Below are 14508 nucleotides of genomic sequence, written 5' to 3' on the forward strand. Positions count from 1 at the left end.
TTAAATTCAGCACAAAGAAAAAGAAAGAGGAAAACAGAAAGGACTCTTAAAATCCAGAAAGCATATTGCAGGGGGCTACCTGAAAACCAAAGCACCAATTTCAACAAATTCCTAGAATGAAGTGACAGGCATTGGAAAAGCAAAAGCATGAAAGCATGTTAAAGATTTCGCTCTGGAAAGGCAGGATCAAAATAGCTGTTATTTAACATAATACAGAAATGTAGATTTAATTATGTTTGACACAAATAAGAATGCAATCCTTAGCGGGTGCTGGTGGCTCACGCCTGTCATCCTAGCTACTCAGGAGGCTGAGATATGAGGATCACAGTTAAAAGTCAGCCCGGGCAGGAAAGTCCTTGAGACTATCTCCAACAAACCACTCAGAAAACTCAAGCAGTAGAACACTGGCCTTGAGCTGAAGAGCACAGGGAAAGTGCCCAGGCCCAGAGTTCAAGACCCATGACCAAAAGAAAAAAAAAAAAAGAATGCAATTTCTAATGTAATTTTAAATACTGGTAGAGGATTTTTTAAAAAAATTTTAAGTAAGATTTTATTGTGAAAATACTGTACAGAGGGGTGACAATCACATGAGCAAGGTAATGAGTACATTTCTTATCAAGCATTGTTGCCTCCTCCTTTGTTTCTCCCCTACCATCCCTTCCCTCCTATTTCCACAACTATACTCCCGTCCCTGCCCAGCCCTACCCCTTCCCCCTCCACCCCCCACCCCACTCCCGCCTAAATTGTAAAGTTTGTTTTTCGACAGTGTCTTGTACATCTCATGGTCGTAATGGGTCAACCTATATCCCTATTTAAACAATTTAAAACTTCATCAGTTTAACAAAAATAAGCAATAGGAAACAAACAACAAATAGAAATTTAACCAGACAATTTGTAGAAATATGACCAAACATATTGTGTCATAATGAATATGTGTACTTCTCTGTTTAAAAAAAAATAGGGGCTGGGAAGGTGGCTCAGTGGTAGAGCGCTTGCCTTGCATGCATGAGGACCTGGGTTTGATTCCTCAGCACCACATAAGCAGAGAAAGCCAGAAGTGGCACTGTGGCTCAAGTGGTAGAGCACTAGCCTTGAGCTAAAGAGCTGAAGGACAGCGCCCAGGCCCAGAGTTCAGGCCCCACAACCAGCAAAACAATAAAAAATAAAAAAATAATAAAGCCGGTGAAGTCTTTTGAGGAACCTCCATACTGCTTTCCAAAGTGGTTGAACAAGTTTACACTCCCACCAACATCCCCTCCAGCATCTGTTGTTATTAGAGTTCTTGATTATAGCCATTTTAACTGGGGTGAGGTGGTATCTCAATGCTGTTTTGATTTGCATATCTTTTATGGCTAGGGGTGTTGAGCATTTCTGCATGTGTCTATTAGCCAACCTTCTTTCCTCTTCAGAGAAGTTTAAGTCTTTAGCCCACTTATTTATCGGGCAGTTGTTTCCTTGAAAATTTGTTGTTGGGGGATTTAATTTTTTGAATTCCAGGTATATTTTAGATATGAGACCCTTGTCTGTTGTATGACTACTGAAGATCTTCGCCCAATCCATGAGCTTTCTATTGATCTTGCTATCTATGTCCTTTGCCATGCAGAAGCTCTGCAATTTCATGCAATCCCATTTGTCCAACCTTTCTTTGATTTGTTGTGTTTCTGAGTCTCTTTTAAGAAAATTTTGGCCTGTGCCAAGGAGACCTACGGTTTCTCCTACTCCATCCTGTAATGTTTTCAGAGTGTCTGCTTTGACTCCGAGGTCTTTGATCCATTTGGAGTTGATTCTGGTGCAGGGTGATATATAAGGATCTAGCTTTAGTTTTCTATAAGTGATTAATCAATTTTGCCAGCACCATTTACTGAGCTCCCCTATGACCCAGCAATCCCACTTTTGGGCATTTACCCAAATGATCACAAACAAGACCATACTAAAGCTACTAAGCACAGCTATGTTTATTGAAGCCTTATTTACCATAGCTAAGATATGGAAGCAACCCAGATGCCCCTCAGTAGATGAATGGATCAAGAAAATGTGCTATATATACACAATGAAATTCTATGCCTCCATCAGAAAGAATGACATCGCCCCATTTGTTAGGAAATGGAAAGACTTGGAAAAAATTATATTAAGTGAAGTAAGCCAGGCCCAAAGAAACATAGGTCCCATGGTTTCCCTTATTTGCAATAACTAGTACATGTCTGAGACAAGCAGAAATGGTCAGATAAGCTGATGTTAAGCAAAATGAACCCCAAGTTAAGGACTCAAATGTTTTTTCTTTCTTGCTATTGTGTCTAACATATTTATATTTCTTTGTTGCTTCGTATGTCCCTCCCCCACGGTATAACCCGTTTTCACTGTATTTGATGTTGGTATAATTTGTGAGGGGAAGGGAAAAAAACAAATTGTTTAAATAGGGATACAGGTGGACCCACTGCACCTATGAGATGTACAAGTTGTTATGTCGAAATTGAACTTTACAACTTTGGCACGGGGGGGGGGGGGATGAGGGGGGGGGGGCAGAAATTGGAAAGGATGGGAAGGGGAAACAAAGGAGGAGGCAACAATGCTTGATAAGAAATGCACTCATGGGCCAGGAAGGTGGCTCAGTGGTAGAGCGCTTGCCTTGCATGCCTGAGGCCCTGGGTTTGATTCCTCAGCACCACATAAGCAAAAAGAAAAAAAGCCAGAAGTGGCACTGTGACTCAAGTGGTAGAGCACTAGCCTTGAGCTGAAGAGCTGAGGGACAGAACCCAGGCCCAGAGTTCAGGCCCCACAACCGGACCCCCCCCTCAAAAAAAAAGAAAGAAAGAAATGCACTCATTATCTTGTCCATGTAATTGTAACCCCTCTGTAAGGTATTTTCACAATAAAAAAAAAAAAGAAAAAAGAAAATAAAGCCAGGCGCTGATGGCTCTTTGCCTGTAATCCTAGCTACTGAGGAGGCTGATATCTGAGGATCATGGTCCAAAGCCAGCCGGGGCAGAAAAGTCCCTGTGAGACTCTTATCTCCAATTAACCACTCAAAAACCAGAAGTGGAGGTACAGCTCAAAGTGGTAGAGCACTAGCCTTGAGTAAAAGAGGTCAAGATGGCATCCAAGCCCTGAGTTCAAGCCCCAAGACTGATCAAAAAAATTAATTAATTAGGGGCTGGGAAGGTGGCTCAGTGGTAGAGCGCTTACCTTGCATACATGAGGCCCTGGGTTCGATTCCTCAGCACCACATAAGCAAGGAAAAAAAGCCAGAAGTGGCACTGTGGCTCAATTGGTACAGCGCTAGCCTTGAGGTGAAGAGCTGAAGGACAGAGCTCAGGCCCAGAGTTCAGGCCCACAACTGGACCCCCAAAAAAAGAAAAATAAAAAAAATAATTAATTAATTAAAATAAAAACCAACAAACCCAACTTTCTTTTCCAAAATGCTCATGTTTCAACAAAAAAAAATGTAAAAATTGGAGGAAAAAAGAGGTCTGGCCATTTTATTTCCATCTGCTGAACTTCCCTGGAAAACTGAGCCCCTGCGCGGGGCACAGGCACACAATGAAAGAAAATACATCACTCAAAGGGGTAAAGGGAAAAGCATCTGTTTCAGAGGAGAGAAGGAAGGGGAAAGAAAGGAGTAGAAGAGGGCAGGGAGGAGTCAGGCACTGCTCCATAGCACTGGAGCTTCAGCTCATTAGATTTCCAAAAGCTTGAAAGAGCAAATACCTACCATTGTACAACTGGCACAGAGATTTGTGTGTGTGTACTGCTACAACACTTGAACTTAGGACTGGCTTTGAACTTCAATCCTCAGATCTCAACCTCTGAGTAGCTAGGATTATAAATTTGATCCATCAACATCAGGCTCAAGAATCGCACCCCCCCCCAGCCAAACACACACCTAGATGTAGTATCTGACACTTTCACTCACTGACTGGCCCTCAACCACCTGAACTACACCTCTAATGTCAAGAATACTTTTAAATTTCCCGAGTTCAAGCCTCAGTACCAGCAATAAGGAAATAAATAAATCTCCTGGGACTAGGAATGTGGCTTAGTGGTAGAGTGCTTGCCTAGCACTCATGAAGCCCTGGGTTCAATTCCTCAGTACCACATAAACAGAAAAAGCCAGGAGTGGTGCTGTGGCTCAAGTGGTACAGCACTCACCTTGAGCAGAGAGAGGCCCAGGGACAGAGCCCAGGCCCTGAGTTGAAACCCTAAGCCCAGCAAAAAATAAAATAAATAAATCTCCTGTATCTCATTGTCTACATCCATCATCATCTAACTTTATTAACTCACATCAATACTCAAAGGCAGATCTCTCTATTAATTCATTCATTCCTCATTTATAGTCATTTACACTGCACTCTTACACAAAGCCTCAATTCCTCTCCAGCAGATAAGCAAAGCAGGCTGCTTCCAGGAATTATAACCCATACTAACAAGGACACTTGTAATATTTTTCTTCTGAGACATCCTACTACTTAGCCCAAAATGGCCTCAAACACACAATCCTCCAGCCTCAGCCTCCACAGTGCTGGGATTAGAAGTGTGTGTCACCATGCCTGGTGGTTTTAAGCTTTTAAAGTGATAAAACATCTCCTTTTTTAATAATCATTCAATAATGCTCAACAATTATAAAGTTGTATTGGGATCACTGGAAGTATAGCTCAGTGGTAGAGCATATGCTTAGTACACAAGGCCCTAGGTTCAATCCCCAGCACCATACACATGCAAAAATGTATTTGAACATTCTTTGCAAAGTTACCAGATTTAATCATTATTATTATTAAATTAATGAACTTCCAGTTTGGGCACTGGTGGCTCATATGCATAATCCTAAACTACTCAGGAGTCTGAGATCTGAGTAGAAGTTCAAAGCCAACCTTGGCAGTAAAGTTGTTGAGACTCTTATCTCCAATTCAGCAACAAAAAGCTGGAAGTTATGGCTCAAGTGGCAGAGTGCCAGCCTCCAGCAAAAAGGCTAAGGGATAGCAACCAGGCCCTGGGTTCAGGCCCCTGTACTGGCACCAAAAAAAGGATGTCCTGAGCTCAGGGGACAGTTACCATCTCACAGCTACACCTATCATTCCCCAAAATCATCACAGGCGGTATAATCATTATTTCTGTTGCAATTTACCAGAGTAGGTCTTGGTTTTGTGTACATGTGAAAAGTGTTTTCACCATTTTTCTCTTCTAACGTAAGTATATAGTATTATGGAGGAGGTTAGTACTTTTGTTTGTTATATTCTTATTTTGCAGAGTTAGGGATCAAACCCAGGACTTTGCACATGCTAGGCAAGTGGCCTACTGCTGAGCCACCCACTTAGTCCTTTTTATTTTTTTTTAATTTTTAACTATTGAGAGTCACATGGCTCCAAAATCAAAAGTATATTTTGAGGTTAAGGATACAGCTTAGCAGCACAGTGCCTGCCCAGAACAAGATGCTGGCTTCAGACCCCAGCACTATAAAAAATAAAACTGGGGCTGGGAAGGTGGCTCAGTGGTAGAGCGCTTGCCTTGCATGCCTGAGGCCCTGGGTTCGATTCCTCAGCACCACATAAGCAAAAAGAAAAAAACCGGAAGTAGTGCTGTGGCTCAAGTGGTAGAGTGCTAGCTTTGAGCTGAAGAACTGAGGGACAGAGCTCAGGCCCAGAGTTCAGGCCCCACGACCGGACCCCCCCCCCCCAAAAAAAAAATGAAAAGAAAAAAAAGAAAACTGTATTTTGAAAAGTCTCCCCTCCTATGTTAGTACACTATAGTCCCTTAAGGCCATGAGAATCCATGTTCTTTTCGTTATCAAACACAAATTTATATTCTTATTCTTCCCTCTCATTCTCTCCCATAAAAGGTAATACAGTGCAGTCCTGTTGGTAACTTGTTTTTGCACTTAAGAAATCCTGGAAACCTTTCCATCTAATGATCTTTCCATACAATACAATTTTTCCAAATCACCTTTCCATATACAACTTCCTCATTTTTTAAACTGCTATGAATATAGCTACTTAATTGAGACAGTGAATTATTGTTTTTCCTACCATTATCACTATTTTTATCATCTGGTACTAGACTAAATAAAGTATTAATTTTTTCTTATGTTATTTGGAAAATGATTATTTGCTTTTTGGTATTAATATAGTTTTGTTTCTTGATTTGAATAATTATATAAGGCAATTGTATTGATTATTTTCTTCACCAAACCCTAGAGGCAGGGAAACCATTCACAAGGAATACAGGGCCGCTGAGATGATAAGTCTCATATAGTCTACAAAGACCACACTTTTTATTGTCTGTTTATTTTCCAGTAGTGGAGCTTGAACTCAGAGCCTCACAATTTCCTTTGGCTTTTTTTGCTAAAGGCAAAATATGCATGTTACAAAAAAAAACAATTGGAGAAGATAAAACAAAAAAACTAAATCTTTAATTCTGGTTAGTCAAAATCATAAGTATTTTTAAAAATACAGAATGTACAAGGAACTCAAGAAACTAAATCCCTATTCAGGAGGCTGAGATCTGAGAATTGGGTTCAAGCCAGCCTGGGAAAGAAAGTTCATGAGACTATTATCTCCAATAAACTATCCCACCCCCAAAAAAGCCAGAAGTGGAGCTGTGGTACAAGTGGTAGAGCTCTAGCCTTTTGCAAAAAGAAGTTCAGAGCCAGCACCCAGGCCTTGATTTAAAGCCCCAGGACCAGCACACAACAAAAAGAAGGAAAAGAAACTAAATCCCCCCAAGTAAGTAACAATAAATAGGCAAGGAGAGAAATACAAATTTCTCAGAAGAATTAAGAATAGCCAAAAAAAAAAAAATGAGGAAATGTTCAACATATTGAGATTCAAACCTAGTGTGACTCCAGAGCACAGCTGGTAACAACCTAAACAGATAAAGAAAATGTTGTGGCTACTCAGAGGCTGAGATACAAGGTTGAGATTCAAAGCTAGCTGTGGCAGGAAAGTCTATGAGACTCATATATCCAATTAACCATTATAAATGAAATATAAATCAAAACACCACCAAGATTCTATCTAACCCCAGTAAGACTGGCCAGCACCCAGAATTTAAACACTAACAATGCCAGTCATGACTTGGGGGAAAAGGAACTGTATTCCACTGTTAGTGGGAAAGTAAAATAGTGTAACTACTCTGGATGGAGGTTTGAAGATTCCTCAAAACTATACATAGAACTACCCTATGATCCAGCCATACCAATGTTGGGCATCTACCTAGATCATAACACGTCAGGATAAGGTAAAGCCACTTGCACATCCATAGATATTGCTACAACATTCACAACAGCCAAGTTATACAAACAGCCCAGATGCCCTACAAAGGATGAGTGGATTAAGAAAATGTGGTATAAATACATAATGGAATTTTATTCATCTATCAGAATATTACATCATTTGCAGAGGAATGGAAGGACCTAGAACAAAGTAAGTCAGGCTCAAGTGACAAATGGTATATGGTTTTCCCTCATATATGAAATTCAGATCTACAATACAAATATAGCTGGGCACTGGTGGCTCACTATAAGCCAAGCTATTCAAGAAGCTTAGATGTGTGGATTGCAGTTCAAAGCCAGCCTAGGGAGGAAAGTCCATGAAACTCATCTCCAGTTAACCACCAGAAAATGCAAAGTGGGGCTGTGGCTCAGTGGTAGAGCACTAGCCTTGGACAAGAGCTCAGGGACAACACCCAGGCTCCAAATTCAAGCCCTATGAATAACAAAAATAAATAAAATACAAACATAATATGATAACATATACAGGGGCATATGCATAACACACAAATTGACTATTATATAAGAGAGGAGTCCAATAGTGTAACTCCTTTGAACAATTCACGTGTATAATTCTAGTTACTGAGGAGACTGAGAGCTAAGGATCAAGGTTCAAAGCCAGCCATGGCAGAAAAAGTCTATGAGAATTTTATTTATTTATTTATTCTTTGGGTCTGGTCGAGGGGCCTGAACTCTGGGCCTGGGTGCTGTCCCTCAGCTCTTCAGCTCAAGGCTAGTGCTTTACCACTTGAGCCACAGCACCACTTCCAGCTTTTTTCTTTTTGCTTATGTGATGCTGAGGAATCGAACCCAGGGCCTCATGCATGCAAGGCAAGCGCTCTACCACTGAGCCACCTTCCCAGCCCGTCTATGAGAATTTTATCTCCAATAAACCACCATAAAGCCTAAAGTGGAGCTATGACTCAAACTCATAGAGGGCTAACCTTCAGCAAAAAAACTCAAGGACAACACCCAGGCTCTGAATTCAAGCCTCAGGACCAGCACAAAAAAATGAATACCAGGAAACTGAAATATGTTCGGGGTAGGGGAACAATACAAGGTGGCACATGAATGGAGGGAGGAAGAATGAGCAAATACAGTCATTTTATTCAATATATTATGTAATACTGAATTATGTAACAAGGGTAAGGATGGGATGGGCTAAAATGGGGGAGAACAATGGAAGGGGTGACACTGATCAAGATGCATTGCACTCATAACCTGACTTCTTGAATTGAAACCCCTTTGTATAACTACTTAATAAAAGTTAATAAATACTTTTAATACTACTATGTAGATACTATAATTGTCTTTTTTTGTTTTTTGTTTTTGTCAGTCGTGGGGCTTGAACTCTGGGCCTGGGCGCTGTCCCTCAGCTCATCAGCTCAAGGTTAGTACTCTACCACTTGAGCCATAGCACCACTTCTTCTTCTCTGAGTGGTTTATTGGAGATAAGAGTGTCTCCGACTTTGCTGCCCGGGCTGGCTTTGAACAGTTGCTAGGATTACAGGCATGAGCCACCAGTGCCTGGCCTTTGTCTTTGTTTATAGGCAAGGAAAATGTAGTTGTGTGTCCACAGACACACAGCTATAAGTGGGAGAGATGAAATTCAAACCTAGTGCAGCTTAGAGTTTAACTAGTACAAGGTATGGTACCAACAATAAAGGAAAACGGTATAACTGGCTACTTAGGAGGCTGAGATCTAAGGATCAAGGTTCAAGGCCAACCCATGCAGGAAATTTCATAAGATTCTTGTCTTCAATAAACCACCAAAAAGCTGAAAGTGTAGGGATGGCCCAAGTGGGAGAATATGAGCCCTAAGCAAAGAAAGCCAAAGAAGCTGGGTGCCAGTGTCTAACATCTGTAATCCTAGTTACTTAAGAGACTAACACCTAAGGATCAGGGTTTGAAGCCAGCCCAGGATTGGTGCCAGCTCACACAGGAAAGTCTGTGAGACTTATCTCTTATCTCTAGTTAATCAGCAAAAAAGTCAGAAGTGGAGCTGTGCTTCAAGTGGTAAAGTACTAGGGACAGTGCCCAGGACCTGAGTTCAAGAAAGAAAAAAGAAAAAAAAAGTTATGCTACCTTAGTACCTAGTATTTACTGCTATTTACCTCAAATCAAATCATTTGGTCTTGCTGAGCCTCAAATTCTCCTCTGTAAAATGGAAGTATCAATAAGGAAAACATTAACTTTCAAGGAAGTTATGAGGACAGCAACGTAAAAGACCAGACTGAGCTCTAGAATAAATTGAGCAATTTTTCATGGGGCTTGAACTCTGGGCCTGTTCCTCAGCATATCAGTTCAATGCTAGCACTCTACCCCTTGAGCCACAGTGCCACTCCTGATTTTCTGGTTGTTTATTGGAGATAAGAGTCTCATGGACTTTCCTGCCCAGGCTGCCTTTGATCCTCAGATCTCTGCCTCCTTAGTAGTGAGGATTACAGGCATGAGCCTGACATATTGAGCAATTTTTAAACATTATTGTGAGCCAAGTAGGATGGATGGTACATGCCTATAATCCCAGAACTTGGGAGGCTGTAACAGAAGAATCACAATACAAGGGCAGCCTAGGCGAATAGTGGGACTCTATCTCAAAAAGTTAAAAAAAAAAAGTTCTTGTGAAATACTATACTATAAATATTCATTAAAAGTAGAGGATCAGGAAGGGGTGGAAAAAGCAACTCACTGTGTCTGAGCTTCACCATGATGATCAGATCAGCTTGAAAACAGGTATACTCAAATATGCTACTTTCTTCCTGTGGGAATAGAAGCAAGAAATTTGAAGACAAACTCAGGAACCCCAAGGCCTTTTAAACTCCCTAAAAGCCAGGCACCAGACGCTCACACTTCCAATCCTAGCTACTTAGGAGGCTGAGATCTGAGGATCACAGTTAGAAGTCAACCCAGACAGTAAAGAGTCCATGAGAGTCTTATCTCTAACCATCAAAAAAAAGTTAGAAGTGGAGCTGTAGCTTGAATGGTAGAACACTAGCCTTGAGCCAAAAAACCCCAAAGACAGTGCCCAGGCTCTAATTTCAAGCCCAGGACCAACACAAATCAATCAACAAATAAATAAACCTCCTAAAGGCAAAATAAAATGTCAAAGAACATGATGAGGAAGCCCTAAAAATTAGCTAAAGTGGAGAAGGGTACACAGGAGCTAGGGCCTGATAGAGTTGATATATAGAAGAAAGGCAATGTCATGTCACCCAAAGAGAAGGTGCCTCTGAAGTATTCCTGGGTAGTATGTGGTTCAATGCACTGAATGGGGTGCTTGATCCTTATTCCTCTACCATACAATGTTATACCTTAAATAAGTAATTGGGAGCTGGGAGCTGGTTACTTACAACTGTAATCCTAGCTACTCAGGAGACTCAGATTGTGGTTCAAAGCTAGCCCAAGCAGGAAAATCTGTGAGACTCTTACCTCCATTTAATCACCAAAAGTGGAGTTGTAGCTCAAAGCTTTAGAGCACTACCCATGAGCACAAAAGCACAGGGACAGCACCAGGACTTGAGTACAAGCTCCAGGACCAACAAAAAATAATAAGGAATCAGTAGTAAATCCCTCCCCACTGAGAGGAGACTCTTCATAGGGTGGCGTGATAATAGTGTCTCTTTTCCCAAGAAAGGAGTTGTGTATTGTATCCACCCTGGGAAGAGGTACTAATATCCCATAAATCTAACTGAAGAGGCCTTAGAACAAGGTCTTTTACCTGCATGGCTATGTGGATTGAGGTCAATACAAAATCTTTTGAGATTGGCAACTGGGTGGGATTTGACATCTGTCCCTCTCTGTTCTGAGATACGGAGAACTGAGAAAAAGAGCACAGTAACTGTACCTCTCTGATGTGTGGGAGAGAAGCACAGGTCCACACATCTCAATTGTTGGGAGGGAAAGGAGAAGAGAAGGGATCCTATGTTTCTACGCCACAGAGAGCTGTAGGATGGTACTGTTCTGCCTGTTCAAGTGATGAGGTGACATTTGTGTCATACTAGTAGAGAAACTGCACAGCTTTAAATGAGTAGAATCTATACCTTGCTTGAGGAAAGAAGGAGACTGTTCTGAATCTTTCTGTGCATGGTGGACTGGGATGATATGTGTATCTTTTTTCTTTGTTCTTTTCTGAGTCAGTGTCTCACTAAATAGCCTGGAAGTTGTTATGTAGCCCAAGTTGGCCTCGAACTTGAGATTCTTCTGCCTCAGCCTCACAAATGCTGGGATTCATGCTGTGCACTACCACACCTGGCAAAATCTTTTATGTGGGTGAAGTGAGTAGCACACTAACATTCATTACAAGGAATAGTGCCTCTGGTTCTTTACAGGGGTATGGCATGAGGACAAAGGCAATGCAGTTATAAATTTAAATGATCAGCTCCTACATGGCAGGAGAGGAGTCTGTCATTTTATCCTGGGTTAGGAGAAACAAATCTGAGTGTCTGTACCTTGGATAAGGAAGGAACACTTTACAATATTGTAATCAGTGATTCTACTGCTTCTCATTTACAGAGTTGAGTCTCTGCCACAGTGAGGGCTCTCCCATGGCTAATAGGGTGTTAAGTCTTCGGAGGGTATAATCTGTCTGCTTCTAAAGAATAAATCTTAGTCACTCTACCCGGAGGTCTTCTTGAGGGGCAAATCTGACTGTCTCTTCAGAGACTAAGATCTGTTGTTATTTGTTCTGTGGGCCTTTTCAAATCCAGTAAAATAGCCCTTCCTAAAGGGGTCAGAGTTGGATCTAATTTTCCACAATAGGGACTTCACTCTAGCCAAGGAGGCGGCAAATCTGAGTGGTTCTCAGTAAGCTGAAGTCTTTGGTTTTAATTAATTGGGGGAGAACTGATTTGAAGGTTTCCTTCAATTAAATATTAGGCAGGAGTGGGGAAGACTTGGAGAGAGCTCTAGCCCTCCCTCTACATCAGAGGAGCTTTACTTCCTTTAGGTATGTTTCTGAGCTCCTACATATTTTTGGAGGGAGGGGGGCGTTAATAACAAAACCCATCCTTAGGAAGGAGCTACCTCGATGTGGATCAATGTGTCTTAAACCAGGACAGGTTTACGCAGCTAAGTAGTGTGGAACGATGTTGCCACATCTTCAACGAATAGACTGATACCTGTCACACCGGAAGGAGTAACGCGAAATGGATCCTCTCCGTTCTGCGAGGTGGAAGGCAATCAACCCTTTCTTTTCTATACAAGTGTGGTCTGTGTCTCTCTACAGTATGTCCGGGACATAGAACTTTCTAGGTAGGCTATGAGTCCACGCGCCCCCACCCCGCGCGAATGTAGTTCGGCGCATCTCCGCGTGTGGTGCCATTTCTACCTCTCTTCTGGGCCCTGGTACCCGGGAAGGGAACCAGCTGTCTACCTCTGTATTTCAGGCTGGAGGGGGCATCTCTGGACCGTTTCAAAACGACGATTCTTATTGTGCTGCTAGCTGAGTGAGCGCTCATTAGGACAAAAGAGCCGAGTGGTCTCTTACCTACACTTCCGGCGTGGATCTGAGAGGACAGGATAGCTCACCGACGCTGACTGAAGAGGAGGAGGTGCGCTCACGCCGCTAGACTCCGACTTCCGGATCCCAGTCTTGCGGCGTAAGGCTCCGCCCACTGTGCGTCCTGCGCAGGGGCGGGAATTCGGATTGACAGCTCTCGCCTGCCGATCCCTTCCTAGCTCCCACGCCCGCCCCGCCTTCTGGCTGCGGGAAGAGTTAAAGAAAAACCGGAGGTGGGAAGAAGGAAGGTGGGGAAATGGTGAGGGGAAGGCGTATATGTACTTGTGTGGCCAAATAACCTACTCGTAGGATGCAATTTTCTCTGTAGGCCTGTGTCTGGCACTAAGTATGCTTGCTCCCAAATCTTAATGGCCAAGCGATCACTGTGTCTGCAGCAGACGAAGATGGGGTTTGGTGTCTTTATCTGCCTGGAAGATGGCGACGTGACAGGGTGTGAGAAAATGGCTGCCTGGGTCACATGTCTGGCCGAGTTTTTCCCACCTGAATGGTTAGGGGCTCCCAATGACCTTCCCGACTCGTCGGTTCACCCAGGCTTGAGAGCTGTCCTCTAAACACTAGGTTCCAGTAGCTCAGATCCTTGGCCAAGCCCATCTAGAGCAGAAAGCTGCATAACAGGCAGCCACCCCCACCCGTTTTTCCTGCCTCCACCTCCTCCTCCCCAAATTCCAGGAGTCGGGTCTACAAAAGGGAATACATGTATATCTCTGAAATGGAAGCAAGTAGGGTTTCTTTAGACACCATCTCAAGGAGTCCCTGATGTGTCTGGAGAGTGAGACGTATCTCTAAAAACTAAACATTAGTCTGAAAAATAATGTTCTCAATCATTAATTCCAACACCTTTTCTGCCGGCAAAAACCTTAGGGTGGGGCACAAAGTAGGTGGGGCTAAAACCTGGGGGTTTGGTCTCCCAGCACTGTGCATTCCCTCTCCCCTGCTGCCTTTCGTTCACACTGGACTCTCTACCCCCTATATCCGTAGGGCACTTTGAATGTTTCACCCTAGTGAGACCTACGAAATTCCTCTGAACCCCAGACTAACCCAGGCCACCTTCACCTTTCCCCCTGCATTTGCAAATTCTTTGTATCTCAATAAGACCTTCTTCCCCGACTCCATCCCATAAGAAAGCCAGATCATCTTTTCTCCTACAGATGACTAGAACTTAACCACTCTTAACTGTGTTTATTTATGTTGCTGTATTTCCACAGGTGAGGACTCCTGAGAGCAGGGGCAGCACGTCCTTGAACTCAAAACCACACACAGCATAAGACTCATACGAGGCTGGCCTCAAGCAAATTTGTTAAAAATGGGTGAGTTTCAGGCCTGTACCACAAATCAATAGGAAATGAAGAAATCCCAAGAAGTGGTAAAAGAGGAAAGTAAGACTGGATCAGTATTTATTCTACATGAGAAGAGGGACTGTGAATGTGAAAGGTAAAATTCAAAAGCTAATATAAAATGTGGTGTAAAAATACCTTTGAGGTGTGGGAAGGTGGCTCAGTGGTAGAGTGCTTGCCTTGCATGCATAAGGCCCTGAGTTTGATTCCTCAGCACCACATAAGCAGAAAAAGCCAGAATTGGTGCTGTGGCTCAAGTGGTAGAACGCTAGCCTCGAGCTGAAGAGCTGAGGGACAGTGCCCAGGCCCAGAGTTCAGGCCCACGACCGACCAAAAAAAAAATAGCACCCTTCCTCTTTGAGCCACAGCTACATTTATGACTTTTTGGAGGTTAATTG

General features: G+C 42.7%; 1 protein-coding gene across 1 annotated transcript in view; it reads right to left on the reverse strand.

Moving 5' to 3' along the window:
- Gnl3l (G protein nucleolar 3 like) overlaps positions 1-12847 on the reverse strand; it is a 50982-nt gene extending 38135 nt beyond the window's left edge. Inside the window, exons 1-2 of the mRNA XM_042684899.1 lie at positions 12744-12847; positions 9948-10017 (exon numbers count right to left, since the gene is read on the reverse strand). Of these exons, the coding sequence (XP_042540833.1) occupies positions 9948-9966 (19 nt within the window). The 5' untranslated portion in view covers positions 9967-10017; positions 12744-12847. The remainder of the gene's footprint in view (positions 1-9947; positions 10018-12743) is intronic.
- Positions 12848-14508: the final 1661 nt, after the last annotated feature.

Source organism: Dipodomys spectabilis, unplaced genomic scaffold, assembly GCF_019054845.1.
Source record: "Dipodomys spectabilis isolate Male_0828 unplaced genomic scaffold, ASM1905484v1 ptg000091l, whole genome shotgun sequence".
In the NCBI taxonomy this organism is placed as follows: domain Eukaryota; kingdom Metazoa; phylum Chordata; class Mammalia; order Rodentia; family Heteromyidae; genus Dipodomys; species Dipodomys spectabilis.